Here is an 18,210-nt window from a genome sequence, read left to right as displayed (position 1 = left end):
AATAATGTAAGTGCTTAGAACATGCTTACGGATTATCATGATTGCTATTATTATTTTAATAAACATTTTTTAATTTTTTTAATTGTTTAATTTTTTTTAATAATTTTTAATTATTTTTTTTATAATCACAATCTGAAAACTGCTTAGCAGCTGATCATTGATATATCTAGAATTCTAAGCTATGTGCATTGGCAATTTGGGAAATAAATTGTGTATTTTGCTCAAATTGGTTGGTGAAATAAAAATCACTTCTACAAAGTCACAACATTAGTTACTACTATACATCATGAACTGGGAAATGTGTAATTCTAATTTGGGAACATTTACTGACATTTGCTGCAGACTTAGGGTGGACTATCAGCCTCTGAGCAAGTCTAGATAAATCCTTGTTGATCCGGTGTTCCAAACTTGTGACATACAGATTCCAAGTCAACAGAAAGGACAGCCCTGTATGATGTAACAGTACCCCTACAGCATGGGTGTGTCACTGTGTGTATCAAGTGCGCTTCCTCCTTATGTAACACTAACAGGCCCGCCTGGACAGGATCAGTGTACACAAACGTCAGCCATGCTGGGCCACATCCTCATCCAGCGACCATCCCATCACTGTCACACACAGAGCGGTGAACTGTCAACTGTCTTGATTCCCGCTACAAGCTGTCAGATAGAATGACTGATCCCAGGGAGATAAGCAGACACAAAAATTTATTTTTTTTGAAAGAATTGTCCAGAGGTCCAGGAAGAGTTATTTTATTAGTCCTACAGACTAGGGCTGTTATGATTCACTCGCATATTCTGTGAATGGAACCGTATCCATTCATGAATTGAATTCGTTATTCACTAGAATCTAATATTTATGAATATGCAGTCATGTGCATTTACATACCCTGACCCTTATAATATCCATAAGAACATATTATATGCATAGATTTCATCAAAGACAACACTCTTATAATATATAATTTGACAGTATTGTAGTCACTCCTCATTGTCGCATTTGAACAGATACTAGTACCTGGATAAGTGCAGTATATAAATGTATAATAAATTAGTAATTAACAAACCATGTCAATAATTTATGTTATTGTTTCATTCTTATTCACCTCAAAGTGTATTCGTTGCAGCCCTACTACAGACTGGCTGTGGTGTTCTGGGACCCAAGCTTACCACATAGAAAAAACATCATCATCATCATTATCATGATCATCATCACTTACAAAGTGCCTAACTCCACATGGAATGAATGCTCGAAGTGCTGCATAATAAATCATCTCTCCAGTCACTGGATCAATGGACACTCAATTTTCATTCTCAGCTCCCTGGGGAATATATATCCCAAGCTGCCTGTGAGGCACAAGAAGGTTAACAGTCACCTCTCATCCTACCGGGTACCCACTCACTGCTGGGTGAACAGAGGCACAGGCTGACTTCCACGAGCTGGTAACCATGGTAACACGTGACTTCCAACAATTTTCTTGTTGAAAGAAACCCTTTTATTACTGATTGAATGCAGTAAATTGTAAATGGGCAGTTTCAACTTTGAACGTATGTTTGATCAGAATAGAAAGAAAGATAAATCTTAACCTGAATTAGTCTAAATGATAAAAACAGCCATACAGCATCCCCTAGGACTCATTGATAAAATACTTGGGTTCACTCTCAATTTTTAAGTGCACAGCTCTCAACTTTCCCAAATCCAAAGTACAATTTGCATTTTGTTACGATCTTCTGGTCAGGATACCAAACTCCATCAGTACGAATCATCTACAGTACAATGCAGACATGTAATTTCAAAATTCAGTTGATGATTTTATTAGTGTCTATTTCGACAACTGCAACTTCAATAATACGAGCCGGGTGGTTCAATTAGACAAATGCAAAACTATAAATAGACTTCACACCTCCGATAACAAGACATGTTCGTAGCAGACCGTGTAAGGCTAAAGAATGACCAGAGTCTGTGAAACTTGCGATCTTGTGATTTTTGCTGTTGCTGATTGGCATATAATTTGTATGAATTTAGGAAGAAATAATATTTTTGAATCAAATTCATAACATATGAAAACTTCGGGACAGTTGCCAGCTATATCATTGTATAGGTTGGTTGGTTTATTGTTTAACGCCGCACTCAGCAATATTCCAGCTATATGACGGCGGTCAGTAAATAATCAAGTCTGGACCAGACAATCCAGTGATTAATATCGTGAGCATCGATCCACGCAATTGGGATCGATGACATGCATCAACCAAGTCAGCGAACCTGACCACCCGATCCCGTTAGTCACCTTTTTCGACAAGCATAGTCGCCTTTTACAGCAAACACGGGTTGCTGAAGATCTATTCTACCCAGGAATCCATTGTATAGGATGCAGCATAACTGGCTCATCTGTGAACATTTTCACATGTAATTGATCACTCAACCAAGAAGTACATAAATTACTCCAAAGTTCTGATACTGTAAATATGATACAGTTTTATTTGTTTGATATACAACAAAGGTTCTTACCGCATAGATATTTCCAAGAGTAAAATGATTGACGTTGAGTTCCTTAGAAACATCCAGGGCTGCATGTACAATGATGGCTGCCTCGTTAGAATACCGGGCCCGGTGCAACACGTTGGCCAGACTTATGAGAGCTACATCCTTCTGTGATCTGAAACACATCATTCCTTCGTGTCAATCGTGGAAAGTACTTGACAGCTTACAACATCAAAGTTTAACAACATTCTAGAAAGAAATTTATTGAATTTTAAATACTCACATCAATGTTTTAAAATGACAATTTCGATGCCAGGAAAATACTAGTTATTATTTGAAAGTAGTCTGTGACTTTAGCCACTTGCGCAAAGCCTAAGCCTAGGAACATTCCTTTCAGTTAACTATTTATAGTCAGCTACTTACAAGAAGTCAAATGACAAGGTAAACAAAATAGTTTTGAACAAAAGACTATGGAAGCAAAGAAACAAACCATTTTGGGTGAGGGGAAATCGGTTTAACGTAAAGTCCAAGATTATAGCACTTATACAGTGACGTGCATGCATGTGTGTGTGTGTGGCTGCTTATACTAGTCAGGATTAATGCCGATTTTATAGTGCTAGGCCACTGAGATACCATGCCGCAGTTTAACATGAATCCCCAACTCAGACACAGTAGACTGACTCCGAGCCGACCAGTCCTTGTTTTAGCTCATTAATGTCGAAAGGCCAGGCAGGGTAACAATAAGTACCATATTTTAACGTCTTTTGGTATGACGCGGCCGAGAATTGAACCCTGGACCCTTGGCTCTCCGAATGGACGCTCTACCACTTGACCATGGAGGCAGTCCATGGAGAATTGAGGCAGACCTGAGTGAGCCCCGGGGACTGAGTGGGTTAGTTCGCTATTATTTGAGGTTATCATATAATATGCATATATTTATACTACTCAAAATATGTTAAGGAACACCCGTTTTCTTCATATGACAATAGTTAATCTGTCATAGCTGGTGGAATTGCAACACTCAGCCTTCTAATTGTGGGTGCTCTTTAACTTGTTTTGAGTAGTATATATGGACAAGGAAGGAATCAGGTCATGTGTTAGAAACATGACTACAAAACATGTCAAGAGAACACAACAAATTTCATTCCTGGACATAAATTTTTTCATGTTCAATACATAAATAGTGTACGACGTCTTGGCATGCTTGGAGTTCTTACCGGGGGGAGTAGTGGAGAGCTCTCCGGACACATTCAATGGAATGATAAGGATCTCCCTTGATGCGCCAGTAGAAGGCAGCCATGTTGTATAAAACCCATGACGTCTTATTCTGCAAGAGAATGAACATCAGCACTGAGAACATTTGATGAACAACAGCACTGAGAACATTTGATGAACAACAGCACTGAGAACATTTGATGAACAACAGCACTGAGAACATTTGATGAACAACAGCACTGAGAACATTTGATGAACAACAGCACTGAGAACATTTGATGAACAACAGCACTGAGAACATTTGATGAACAACAGCACTGAGAACATTTGATGAACAACAGCACTGAGAACATTTGATGAACAACAGCACTGAGAACATTTGATGAACAGCATTGAGGACATTTGATGAACAACAGCATTGTTTGTTTGTTTGTTTGTTTGTTGTTTAACGCCGCACTCAGCAATATTCCAGCTATATGACGGCGGTCTGTAAAATAATCGAGTCTGGACCAGACAATCCAGTGATTGACACCATGAGCATCGATCCGAGCAATTGGGATCGATGACATGCATCAACCAAGTCAGCGAGCCTGACCACCCGATCCCGTTAGTCGCCTTTTACGACAAGAATAGTCGCCTTTTACGGCAAGTATGGGTTGCTGAAGACCTATTCTACCACAGCATTGAGGGCATTTGATGAACAGCAGCACTGAGAACATTTGATGAACAACAGCACTGAGAACATTTGATGAACAGCAGCACTGAGAACATTTGATGAACAACAGCACTGAGAACATTTGATGAACAGCAGCACTGAGAACATTTGATGAACAACAGCACTGAGAACATTTGATGAACAGCAGCACTGAGAACATTTGATGAACAGCACTGAGAACATTTGATGAACAGCAGCACTGAGAACATTTGATGAACAGCAGCACTGAGAACATTTGATGAACAACAGCACTGAGAACATTTGATGAACAACAGCACTGAGAACATTTGATGAACAACAGCACTGAGAACATTTGATGAACAACAGCACTGAGAACATTTGATGAACAACAGCACTGAGAACATTTGATGAAGACAAGGATTTCAACTTCTTTATTATCTCAATGTGATGTTTCAGTACAGATGAAAGTGTTGTTTGTTTGTTGTTTAACACCGCAGTCAAAAACGTACTGATACTATACTGAGGAAAACTAGTGGCTACATCTTACATTGACTATTTCAGAAATAGATGCGATTTTCGAAAGGAAACATCTGTCTATTCTAAGAGATTTGTCATCGGAATCAAACTTTTTAGGCAAGCTAGAATTTGTTTCTACCAATGAAAACTATGACACACTTGTCTGCCACAAACTCCATGCTACAGTCTCCATTAGGCAACACTAGGTGGGTGGAAGTCCTTCTTGATGGTGTGTGTATCTGTCAGTGGGGGAATTTGAGTTAACGTCTGTGTAGCCTACCTTCTGTAAGGCCTCGTAAACAAGATGGCCGTAGTCATCCACATTTTCTCGATGTGTAATGGCATTCTTCAGCCCAAGCTCTGGGGTGCCGGATAAATTCTGTCTGTCTTTTAAACCCTGGAAAACAAAAAAGAATCTTTTTACATTGGTAAGGCTACAAAAACCTTCAGAACACCTCGTCGTACAAGAATATAACGAACATGACATTAGTTCTGTATGAATCATACAACCTGAATACCATATTCGATGTACTAAGCGCCCAGGGCGCTCTCAAAATTAGAAAAAGGGTGCTCTTAATAGAATATAGTTTTGGAAAGAAAAAAAAAAGTTGAAAGATCGTTAATATTGTGGTTTATGCTGACAGCCTAATACAAAAGAAAAGTCTGTGCGTATTATACATGACAGAAATATTTTCCAGAATTTAAATGCCCATAATTAATGGTGCATATAACACACAAGTTTGTATTATGCATGAATAAATAAGTCTTGTGTACACTGATCAATAGGAAGGGGTGCTAATTGGGATTGTTCACTAGCCAATATATTAGCAAATATCCCAGTGGGCACTTATTAGAGAGGGGCGCTTATTATGTCGAATACTGTACTGAAACTACCGTGCTTCCTTTAGTGCATGTATACAGCCTCACCTCAAGATGCTCAAACGCATGTATGCTGTAGTTGAGATCAGTCACGTCGAGGCAGACTGGTGCCATGGGCGTCTCCGGCAGGTTAGCATTGACCTCGATATGTTCATCTGGCCTGTGGATCAACATAAAACCATTATACTGACTGAAAGTGTGCGCTACGTTTCATAAGCTATTACTTGCGCTGTTCCCGCAGGCTTGACATTGCAGCAAACAATTCAATAATATTATCACTTTCAAGCAGGTTACAAATCAACAATTTTTCAAAATCTAGTTTTCAAAGAAACAACTATTCTTCAGGCACAATATTAGAGCCTTTAATTAGAGTAAGGGAGTTTAGTCACAAGGAAATCACAATAAACCAAGAGGTCTGAGAACTGGATTAAAGCCAGACAAGACCAGGCCTTGCACTTTCACTATTACATGATCAATAGTGTTCTTTGTATGCTTGTTGTTTAATGCCGCAACCAGCATTATTTCAGCACCAAAAGGTTAGAACTTAACACTTCTCCGCTAGCCTGGGGCCAGTACATATTTCCTAATTTCCCCATTTTTCAACAGTACAAGGTCATTTTCTCTTAACCTGGGCTAGAAAAGTTTTTGCGTTTAGTTCTAACCCTGAGCGGCTTATAAATATTGAGTCTGGAACAGAAAAACAGTGACTGATATCACGAGCGAATGTACCACGCCATCACGGTAGAGTGAGTGAGTGAGTATGGTTTTACGCCGCTTTTAGCAATATTCCAGCAATATCACGGCGGGGGACACCAGAAATGGGCTTCACACATTGTACCTACGTCGGGAATCGAACCCGGGCTACCCGACCGCCCCCCATCACGGTAGAGACACACTCCACCTTGACACTGAGCCTGACCACCGGATCTACTCAGTGGCCTCTTACATTTTGTTTGCTTGTTGTTAAACGCCGCATTCAGCAATATTCACGCTATATGACGGCAGTCTGTTAATAATCAAGTCTGGACCAGACAATTCAGTGATGGATATCATGAGCATCAATCTGTAGACGCAATTGGGATACGATGACATGCATCAACCATGCAGCGAGCCTGACCACCTGATCCATTAGTCGCCTGTTATGACAAGCACGGGTTGCTGAAAACCTATTCTAACCCATACCTTCACGGGTCCGCCTCTTACGAGCAAAGGTTGCTGGGGACCTACTCTAACCAGGAATTCTAATGGAATGTTTTATAGTAGGTACACCATAATGGATGCAGTGTCACTACTCACCGGATCCCCTTGTTTTCCAGAGGCAGCACTGTAGAAATGTACAGGTCGAACTCCGGAAGGGGCTTCCCTGCTTCCACACAGTTGGGATCTGTCTTGTAGAACCTTTGCTCAAGACCTGGAAAACACAAACATGGTTTCAATGACAAGAAGCTTAAGGTGAGGTGAGGTGAGGTGAAATGGGGTTTAACGTCGCGTCCAAGATTATTGCACTTATATAGCGACACGCATGTACGTGTGTGTGTGTGTGTGTGTGTGTGTGTGTGTGTGTGTGTGTGTGTGTGTGTGTGTGTGTGTGTGTGTGTGTGTGTGTGTGTGTGTGTGTGTGTGTGTGTGTGTGTGTGTGTGTGTGTGTGCTCGTACTAGTCCGGACTGATGCCGATTTATAGTGCTAGCTCACTGAGATACCATGCCGCAGTTTAACATGAATACCCCACTCTGACACAGTATACTGACTCCGAGGCGACCAGTCCTTGTTTTAGCCCCTTAAAGGGGAAGTGTACACGCAAAAGTTACTTTCTTTCTTTTTCTAAACAAAACGCAATTTTAGAATTAGTTAGTATCTGTGTTTGAAAATATAAACTCATTGTTTCACAATGAAAGTAGGAAGCTCACAATAATGTGAAAATGATATGCCGTTATGAGTCCTTCGTTTTTCGAGCTAAACAGGCCTGAGTTATCCCCCTTAGATTATGACGTAATTGGTGCCAATTCAACTGGGTCCCTGTCTATTCTCAACGCAAAAGATATCAAGTACCAGTTTGCGGTAAAACAACATGGCCTACGACACACTCCGGCGCAATGGTGACTCAGCATAACACTATGCTGGCTGGCATCTGAGACGCAAGAATCACACACATGTACCTACACCACGTGAAGCGGCTCTAACAAAGCATGATGACGTCATAATGTTTATCAATTGGCACCAATGACGTCATATTGCAAGGGGCATAAGCCATGGTGTTTTTGTTATGGAAATAGAACACTTGGTAAATGTGAAAAATATAAATAGCTTTAATGCGAAAAATATGTTGATTAATTATGATATTTTTATATTTTTGTCTATGACACTTCTAGGTTAACACTTTTAATGTGGAAAAAGTACAAGAAAAATAGGTTCATTTCCGTGTGAACTTGCCCTTTAATGCCAAGCGCCAGACAGGGTAACAACAAGTACCATCTTTTAACGTCTTGTGGTATGATGCGGCCGGGGATCGAACCCAGGACCTTCCGCTCTCCGGGCGGACGCTCTACCACTAGACCACGGAGGCGGTCACAAGTAGCTTAAAATACAGCTAGGAGACCACTCAACTGTGTCAACTGTAGACTATCTGTAAGAAACTATCAGTTCACTAACCTACTTTCTGTCATTTTAAGCTTGTGCATTAATTCTAAGCAAGCGCATTACAAATGTACTAATCACACCGATATTGAAGTAAACGATTCTCATTGTGTATGGATGCACCAAATTAAACTTTCACGGAGCATATTTGTGTTGTATTTTCAATTTTTTTATCAATTTATTTCAACTTTAAATCTGATTCAGAGTTTTTGTTACTTTGATGTTATATTTAAAATACGTTGACACACGGGTACCTTGACATTCGCTGAATCGTACATCATTTTAACAAATATGTTATCTGTAACTTAATGTCCCTGTGTTGGAGTGGGCGGGTGCATTAATGCAGCTAGATCACAGAATGGTATGTGGGAGGCAAGCCTAGACTTGCACATGATTCAACACTTGGATAAAACCCAGCAGCAAACCGGGGACTACGTTGCACAGTGTTGAAGCATTGCGGCCTACTTGCACAAAGCGATCTTAGCGCTACAACTATTGTAAGCCTATGTTAAAGTATGGGAGTTACGATCATCTTAGCGCTAAGATCGCTTTGTGCAAGTGGGCCCAGGTCAGAATAAATACAGCAAACTACACTTCTTCTACATTTAATGAAAATTCCTTCCACGTTCCACAACACAATGCTCACACTGAAATTCAAATGTTACATGAATGAAACACAACAGTGTGTGTCCTTGTGTTATCCATGGACGCAATCATCCATGCGAGCATTGGGAACACGTTTTATCAGAGTTGCAGATCTATACCACCATCTGTGACTGGTTCATTCCACGAAGAATGGATTAAGCAAATCATATTTTTCCGGCTAATTAGAAACACATATCTCATCTCATATGATGTCCTTTTTGTACAAAAACTAAACAACCCTTATTCAAGTTTGAGGTAAGAGACAACGGAAACAGAGAAGCCTCCTCACTTTTTGATTCCGTTACACTGGGGACAGGCAACTGTTGACAAAGACAGATTTTGAAGTAGCCAATCCTATGCTCTAGGGTAAATGTAAATCTGCAACCCTGTTTTATCATGTTGACTGGTTGGCAGAATGTGATAGCTCTTTCTCTGGATATCATTGCAGTCTACTTGTACATTTGTGGAAGGGGTGGGTGAGTGGAGTGGAGTGGAGTGGAGTGGAGTGGAGTGGTCTTATGCCAATATCCAAGCAGGGACACCAGGAATGGGCTGCACACATACCCATGTGGGAACTTAAACCCAGGTCTTTCGGCATGACGAGCGAACGCTTTACCAACCAGGTTGCCCAACCAACCCCACACAATAAACATGATAAACGATAAATAATTAGATTTTTGAAGTTGGAAAAACATAGACATGACTGTCACAGTAACATGACTCATGGCGTGTCAGATCGATGTAGGAGGAAAGCCCGAAGTGTTGAAGATCCTAGCCGTTTACCACAATGGTGACACCATGAGCACAGTTGTCAGCGTTCCCATTTATCGGTAATTACCATTTTTTTACCGGTAAAATTAGGCTTGGACCGGTAATTCATGTGACTACCAGTCCCTGCAAATAAAGTACCTTATAAATCTTTGTTGTTGAACAAAAAAATCGGTGATATTCATATAAGTACATTTTTCGAACAAAGTCAGCTTGTCTGTTACCATCAGGGTTTCCCCTTGTCTATTGCTAGGATAAATATCCCTTTGTCTCGAAATATTCAAAAAAGAAGTGAAAATTGTGAGTGAAGTTTATGTGAATGACGTATAGATCTAAACAAGTTACTTCAGAGATGACATCTTTGCACTGAACATTATGTTTAAAGAATTAAAACCAAATAATTTTCATATTTTTTAAAATTTGTTCAAAGTTGGGACTGGCAAAAATTAGGGGGGACTGGTAATTTTTAAAGTTGCCAGTCCACACTGAGGTGTGAGGCTGACAAACCAAGAAACAATCCTGGCATACAGTATAGTATTTTGTAAATGGAGGTCCCTATTGTTGAAAGAAAAAGGCCATATCTTTATTAATCGTGGGAGAATGACAACAAGGCAGACCAAAACATTGAGTTTCCTATTCCTTATGAATCAAATATCCCAGTAATGAGAGGTCAGCACTTCCAGGATGGCCTTCCAGCATCGCGCGACACCACCGAGGGCCCATGCTCCCTGGAGCAAAGCCACACATCAAAGGTTATACGAGAAGCTCATAACAACTGGCAATTTCCTCTCTGGAGATAAAATAGATTATCTGAAATCTCTAAGCTAATAACCCATGAAAGAGTATTAATCTCGAGGGCATGTATTAAATACCTGAACTGAGACTGGTAATAGTGTTTGAAATAAAGCTTGGAGGGGAAGGCAACCTTGTCATAACCCTAATGTCGAAAATCAAATTTCAAGGTGCTAAATTAAAATACCATCACAGTAACTAGGAGTAGGCCCCTTAATTTGTAACACTGTTCAGGTATTTAACTCAACGTGATCATTAAGTTAGAACACATTCATATCAACACGCTATTTGCACAGGGATACCATGATAATACAAGGCTGACACAGTATATATTTCTTCAATGGTTGGTTGGTTGGTTTGTTGTTTAACGCCGCACTCAGCAATATTCCAGCTATATGACGGCGGTCTGTAAATAATCGAGTCTCGACCAGACAATCCAGTGATTGATATCATGAGCATCGATCCAAGCAATTGGGATCGATGACATGCATCAGCCTAGTCAGCGAGCCAGACCAACCGATCTCATTAGTCACCTTTTACGGCAAGCATGGCTTGCTGAAGACCTATTCTACCCCGGAATCTTCACGGGTCCATTTCTTTAATGAATTGCAAGATTAAATGTAGAGACAATGCAGGGTACACAACTTCTGCAAGTGTTAACATAACAAATCATCATTAACCTTCTATCCTGTACTCAACAAATATCCCTTTTATGAATATTTAAATGTATATTTTGAATACGTAGATGCTGTGTTTCTCAACAAATATCACATGATGAATATTTAAATGTATATTTTGATCATGATATCATGACTGTGTATTCATGTGGAACAAATAAAAAACACACAAAAACAGCAACCATCTATCCTGTGGCTAGTCAATCTTACCAAGAGCAATATCGGAATGTGGAAGACAATTCTACCTATTGACTGACAATCAATAGTAATTCTTGTTTTAGGTGTCAGGTGTAGATATATAGCACTCACACCACATCGTACTGAGACAGCACTTGTAACAAGAACAGAAAATTCAATTGACCAGTCACACTGAATAAACAATAGTTCAGGGCTCAGATAACTTTAGCCATTGAGTATTTATTCAGATGTTATCATTCACACTGGTTATTGATAGTTTTCTTTCACTGTTCTATATGTTTTTACTCATTTGAGTCCAGTCTATCGGGCATTTTTACACCAATTAATCAACTCTCTTTATTTTCCAATAATTCTTCTTGAAATGATTATTCAGGTGACTTCTAATTTGTATCTTTTTGTGTGCTGCCCCAAGTGTCTGACGTGTCACAATGAACAAAACGTAATGCCTTCATTATGCATTATCCGATGCAGTAGATTTCATGCATGTTTAATGCAAGTACTCGATCAGTAAATAAAGAACCATTAAGAAACAGATGCACACAAGTTGAATTGAATAGTATTGAATACATGGGCAGTTACAAAAAGTGTTCTTATACTATTGCTTTTTTACAAAATTGGCATATTTGTACCCAGCAACTCAAATTCAATTGGAAAATTGGGATATAGTTTGCCTATTTTACCAGCGAGTGTTATTGGCACTGGTCCTATAGTTCTTGCCAAACTGCTCAATAGCAAAGGGATCACAAGGACTTTTTTTGGTCTTCAAGGTATTGTGGACTAAAATGTTGGTTTCAATTGCTGTTTATGCAAATATCCATCTATCTGGAGCTCTGTTTGTGACAATTGACAAAACAGCTTCTTCATTCACTGCAGGGAAAAGAATGCACTACACTGTTTATAGAGAAGTCATCAGTGTCCTCATTAAGACAAATCTGCATTCCCACAGCCTGTGCACATCACTGCTCATGTCCATATAAATATGAGCCTTGACACTCCTTAGAAAACCTCATAGAGGCTCCTGCTCATGAATTAAACCAATATACGGGAGACAACTCAATCGATAACAAACACTAGGTTAACAGAGGGGCGAAACAAGCTAAAATAAAGCAGGGGGGAAAGAAGGAGAAAGAATTGTGTATTCTCTTGATGACCTTTTTTTTATGTAGATATGGCATAAATTAATGATAAATAGGACTTATTTTGTCAACAAAGTCCTTCCATATCAAATGTTCCATGTGTTAAAAGATTCAAGATTAAAATATGAATTGATACAGGTAAGTGTGTATCGCATATTGTCTGAGAATATTATCGATGCATTGGTGTGAATTGTGACATCCCTACTACCAACCAACCCGTGTTGGGACACAAGAAATATATTTTTCTATTGTTTAGCTTGACCGGTAAATGCCTTACAGCATGACGATCAGTGAAATATTTCCCTTATCTCAGGTGAGTGACGATAAAGTGATATCTCTCGGCAGTGTGGGCCAGATGCCATCACAATGGAGTGTGCCTCAATTACACCACTGCCTTCAGTCAGGTATTTCAGCCTCACAGAGGATTCACTGATGTGTTTAGCCTCTGTTGATGTTTCACAAACAACCAGACTGCCATTAAACCCTGTATCGCATCTTCATCTAGATTCCTCCTGGCTCCAACACAAATTACACCCACAGAATATCACAGAGCTTCTGATGACCTGCACATCTGCGCAAATATGTAAAATAAATCACTATTATTTAATTATGTTTGAGATCTTGCATAAAACTATTAAATAACTAAAAAAATCAAAGTAACATCTGTGCGTAATTACCCTATGTCATCTTCCACCTTGTGTACCAGTACATCTTTACAGCTCGTTATTTACTGATTGAAGACAGACCTACATGAACATGCTACAGTGAACAATGCACAGAAGTGCCACATCTTGCTTATTGCATCTTCTCGAGGCAAGGGAGTTAACAGACTCTAAAAGTCCAGTTTCCACCCTTGCCAAACTAGGTTGCAATTTCTGGGCTCGATCGTAGCACCACCAGTGGTTATTATGAGTTTTGTCCCTTCTTTGTCCCTCCTATTGACCAATCAGATTCCTCCAATCACATCACTTGCCTTTACTTCAAACAAAATGATGGCGCTCAGTCAAGATGATCTGATCGATGATATTGTAATAAAACGGGTCTTAACTCTCAAAGTGCATCAAATTATCATGGGATAACATTTATACTAAGTTATCTTATAATAATTAGATCTACATCAAGTGCTTTTATGAATTATCATGGAACTGTTCTGGGTGAACAATACCTTCCAAATGACGTGCTGGTTTTCTTGGGGAATTAGTCAGCAAAGAGCCAGAGTCACAGGAGACTAATCACAATTTTATTTACAAGAACAATTAACAATTTACAATATACTTAGATAATAACTGAGGGTGCCACAGAGAGTTGGTACACACTCTCGGCTGTGGGAGAGAGGTCTGCTTGGTAAGAGTGTCAAACCCCTTCTCTGCTTAAAACCTGCCTACAGTATGTATTTAACAAAAATTTAAACAAATAAAAAGGAATGTGATTGGTTGATACACGATTTGTTGTGTCCTAAGCTAAATTATTATAAGATAACTTAGTATAAATGTTATCCCATGATAAAATCATGTGAGCACCTGGATTTAATATAGAAAAAATTTGGAAAATATCTATTGACGCTCAGTTAACGGTTCACATTGTTTGCAAATCCTGCAGTCAACCGAAGTCCGAAATGTTAAAAACCATGTAGTTTTCAAACTATGTCGATTTCGTTACGCAATTTTGATTGGACTATGCATAGACTTGTCAATCCAGCCAAAATATATCTCCATAAATCCAACCTAGTTTGGCAAGGGTGGAAACTGGACTTTTACAGTCAGTTAACTCCCTTGCCTCGGGAAGATGTGGGAAAAACTTTTCAGTGCCAAGTGAATGATAATAGTGAGTGAGTGAGTATGGTTTTACCCGCTTTTAGCAATATTACAGCAATATCACCGATGTGGACAGACATGGACAGACTAGAAATGGGCTTCACACATTGTACCCATGTGGGGAATCGAACCCAGGTCTTCGGTATGATGAGCAACCGCTTTAACCACTCAGCTACCCTAACGACCCGATAATATTGAGTAAATAATCACCATTGCTCTGAGTGTTGATACATCAATGACATTACACTCGATCATAATCATATTCTTGAACTGTTTTGAAAGTTATGACTTAGAAAAAATACATAGAGAGGTTAAAATGCAAGTGTGTTTTGGCACTGTAAATATCAGTGGAAAGGAAATAAGTGTGTAAATTTAGAAATAATTACAGAAAATCTGCTAGAGAACTATCACACTGTAATTGACATAATTAAATTCCATCACCATCCATGCATTCTGTAAATACAAGAAGCAAATGATTTGATCGAAATTGATGATATATCATGCTATTATTCTGTTGTTTTTTACTCCCCCTCCAACCCATGAAGGTTTGGGTAAGAATTGGTCTTCAGCATCAATGAAATCAATTAATTGGAATAACACAAGCTGTAGCCGTCAGTTTTGTGTGGGTGTGATTAAGTGCAGTGTACATTGTCCCCACCGTGAAGATACAGGTTAGAATTGATCTTCACAAACCCATGCTTGTCTTAAGAGGCGACTAACGGTCAAGCTTGCAGACTTGGTTCATGCATGTCATCATATCCCAATTGCGTGGATCGATACTCAGGATATCAATCACTGGATTGTCTGGTCCAGACTCGATTATTTACAGACCGCCGTCACGTAGCTGGAATATTGCTGAGTGCGGCGTTAAACTACAAATAAAACTATATATATATAAAATGATACTACGCATGAAATATATTTGAGGCCTGTTTGCAGGTTTCCTGTTTCAGAGGGTAACATCACTTCCTTGTTTCTGTATCATATACAGTAAGACTCCAGAGGTGCAGAGAATTGTAAGGATATAGTAGACATGGTAAGTGAGTGAGTGAGTGAGTGAGTGAGTGAGTGAGTGAGTGAGTGAGTGAGTGAGTGAGTGAGTGAGTGAGTGAGTGAGTGAGTGAGTGAGTGAGTGGTAGGGGAAGGGGGAGAGGGGAAGGGGGAGTGGGTGAGGGTCTTATTCTCCTTTTAGCTATCCTGCAACATCATGACAGGAGACACCTAAAAAGTGCCTCGCATACAGTACCCATGTGGGGAATCTAACCTGGGCCGCCAGCAATATTCCAGCAATACGATGGGGAATCGAACCCAGGCCTACTGCGCGAATGTTTTAACCACTAGGCTTCCCCATCACCCCCTTAATTTTAAACACTGCTTGGGTTATAATTACAGATATAAGCCTAGATTTACACGCCTCAGGAAACACTAACAACGGCATTCAGGAAAACAATTCTTTCCATTTTCTTACACCTACACACCACACGAGAGCATTTATCCAACAATCAATTGCATCAGCTGGAACCCCATCAGGAATTTCTCAATCACAGTAAAACAAACAGCCTTTCAACTGTTAGTAGCGTATCTATGGTGACATCTTCTCAAACATTAACTTGCATAGACCTGTTCCAAAATTCATTTGTGATGAAAGAATGTACTAAATTATGCAGTGCATTGCAGATAAAATCAGCAGGTGAGGGGAAATCAATTAAGGCTATTGTTGCCGATTGTCGCTGTCTACAGGCCAGTGTGGAGAATCGACATGCGTTATGCCGGCATTCAAGCCTTCTGTCAATGGCAATGGACATTCTTTTTTAGTACGTTCCATAATTATGGTGGGAAGAAACTGGAAATTGTTCTGACAAAAAACGAACTGATGGGAAAAAGAAAGTTTGATTTTTAGGTAATAGGAAAAGTGAAAGAAGTGTTGTTAAATTTGACAATGTCTATTGAACCATCACTTATTCCTGCAAAGTAATCTGTGGCTGGGTAAAACTGTGTAAAAATAAATTAGTTCAATGAAGACAGGAAAGAAAGGAATTTGAAACCATGTGGCCCTTACCATGTGCCTATCATGATTAAATGTAAATTTATGCTAAAAAAAGCAAAAAAGCTTAATTTTCAATAAGATGTCTAAGATAACCATAGGCAGTTGTGTACTAAGCAAATTCTTTTTTTCAATATTTAAAAGTTTTAAATGAAATTATATTTTAAAAAATAACACCATGTGGAAGTACCGATATTCATTCTTTGAGTGCTGACTAAGCGAGAGTACAGTTATTTGGGGAACATAAAAATCACTACTTTAAGATATTCTCAACTGAAAATCAAACATGATAAAATCAACTAATAGGTCGAGTTTCTTTTGCGCCTCAGTTTATATTGTATAACAATGTCACATTGAGTGTCAGATGAATGAAGCATTGATGATCTTACCAGGGGTATCGCAATCTCATTAAAATCAGACCTTAGTTCTCGCTACCGCTAAACAAAGATCTGAAGACATTCCATTAGTGGTCATGTCAGATCGACCTTTCATCCGACCAATCAGTGCGTCGCTTACCAGATTATGAAAGTGACAGTCGGAGTGTGATTTCTAATCATACAACCTCGAAAACTTTAACATGGGGTATACCAAACGATAGTTACGGGTTTAACGACTGATTCCTTACAATCTAGACCATCTATTAGCCATTCCAGAATGTTTTTTGTTCAGGTTTCAAATTTTTAATCGGAATTTGTCAAAATATGTTTCGAAGCGAAGTCGCCAATTTGAAATTAGTGCCGTAAAGCACGAGAAAGCTGCCTTCTGATTGGTCATTCCATTTGTCGGTCAAAGTTTGTGCAAGGTCGGTCTGACGTGACCCGTAATGGGATGTCCTCAGATCTTTGTTCAGCGGTAGCGAGAACTAAAATCTGATTTTAATGAGATTGGGGGTATCAAGACAAAGACTCACACAAAATGACTGTCTATCTGTCTGTCTGACTTGATATTTTAGGAACAGTAGTAATATAAGTAGAAATTTACATTTTAAAGTCCTCAAGATAAGTTAAAATTCCTTGAATGGATAGACATGGTACATTTCTTGAATGGATGGCTAGATAATTAGAACTTGGATAGGAGGGAGAAAGGATGGATGGGTGTAGAGAATGGGATGGATGAATGGATGGGTGAAGAGAATGGGATGGAGGTAGAGGATGGATGATGTGTGTAGAGGGTGGATGGATGGGTGTAGAGAGTGGATGGATGGATGGATGGGTGTAGAAAATGGATGGATGGGTGAAGAGGATGGATGGATTGGCTGTTGAGTGGATGTTGAAAGGACAAGATGGATAGAGCGGTTGATGGTTGGAAGGATGGGATGAATGGGGGAACAGGATGGGTGGATGTGACATGATGGGTGTGGATGGATGGATGGATGGATGGATGGAAGGAATGTTCTTACCTGTATCTCTATCTTCATTTTTATCAATCTCATGTTTCCGTATCTGGAGTTCTTTTTTCAAAATATTAATAGTGGTGGCTCTCTCTTCCTGTTTCATAAACTCCACAAGATCATAGGGCCGTCGCAGGTTGAATACACTGTCCGCCTGAAACCATCAAACAGTACTACTTGATCTACTTGTGCAGCAACATCATGTGGACACAGGGTATTTCTCCTTGTCAAATAATTAGTTCACTTCATCAAGTGACCTGCAAAGTTGATACTTTCATGAGAGTCATGAGAGGTGCAGCCACGAGTGGAAATGTAAACTTTGCAGGTCATGAGACAAATGTTTCAT

General features: G+C 39.4%; 1 protein-coding gene across 4 annotated transcripts in view; it reads right to left on the bottom strand.

The window, feature by feature from the left end:
• LOC124138187 (tetratricopeptide repeat protein 17-like) overlaps positions 1 to 18,210 on the bottom strand; it is a 77,732-nt gene that overhangs the window by 47,238 nt on the left and 12,284 nt on the right. For all 4 annotated transcript variants that reach the window (XM_046504724.2, XM_046504726.2, XM_046504725.2 and 1 more), the window contains exons 2-7: positions 17,874 to 18,018; positions 7,062 to 7,176; positions 5,814 to 5,925; positions 5,167 to 5,283; positions 3,697 to 3,806; positions 2,507 to 2,654 (exon numbers count right to left, since the gene is read on the bottom strand). In XM_046504724.2, coding sequence (XP_046360680.2) covers positions 2,507 to 2,654; positions 3,697 to 3,806; positions 5,167 to 5,283; positions 5,814 to 5,925; positions 7,062 to 7,176; positions 17,874 to 18,018 — 747 coding nt within the window. The remainder of the gene's footprint in view (positions 1 to 2,506; positions 2,655 to 3,696; positions 3,807 to 5,166; positions 5,284 to 5,813; positions 5,926 to 7,061; positions 7,177 to 17,873; positions 18,019 to 18,210) is intronic.

This window comes from Haliotis rufescens, unplaced genomic scaffold, assembly GCF_023055435.1.
Source record: "Haliotis rufescens isolate VD_foot unplaced genomic scaffold, xgHalRufe1.0.p SCAF_6, whole genome shotgun sequence".
NCBI lineage: Eukaryota > Metazoa > Mollusca > Gastropoda > Lepetellida > Haliotidae > Haliotis > Haliotis rufescens.
The sequence above is the reverse complement of the archived record's forward strand: the minus strand, read 5'-3'. Positions and strand labels throughout refer to the sequence as shown.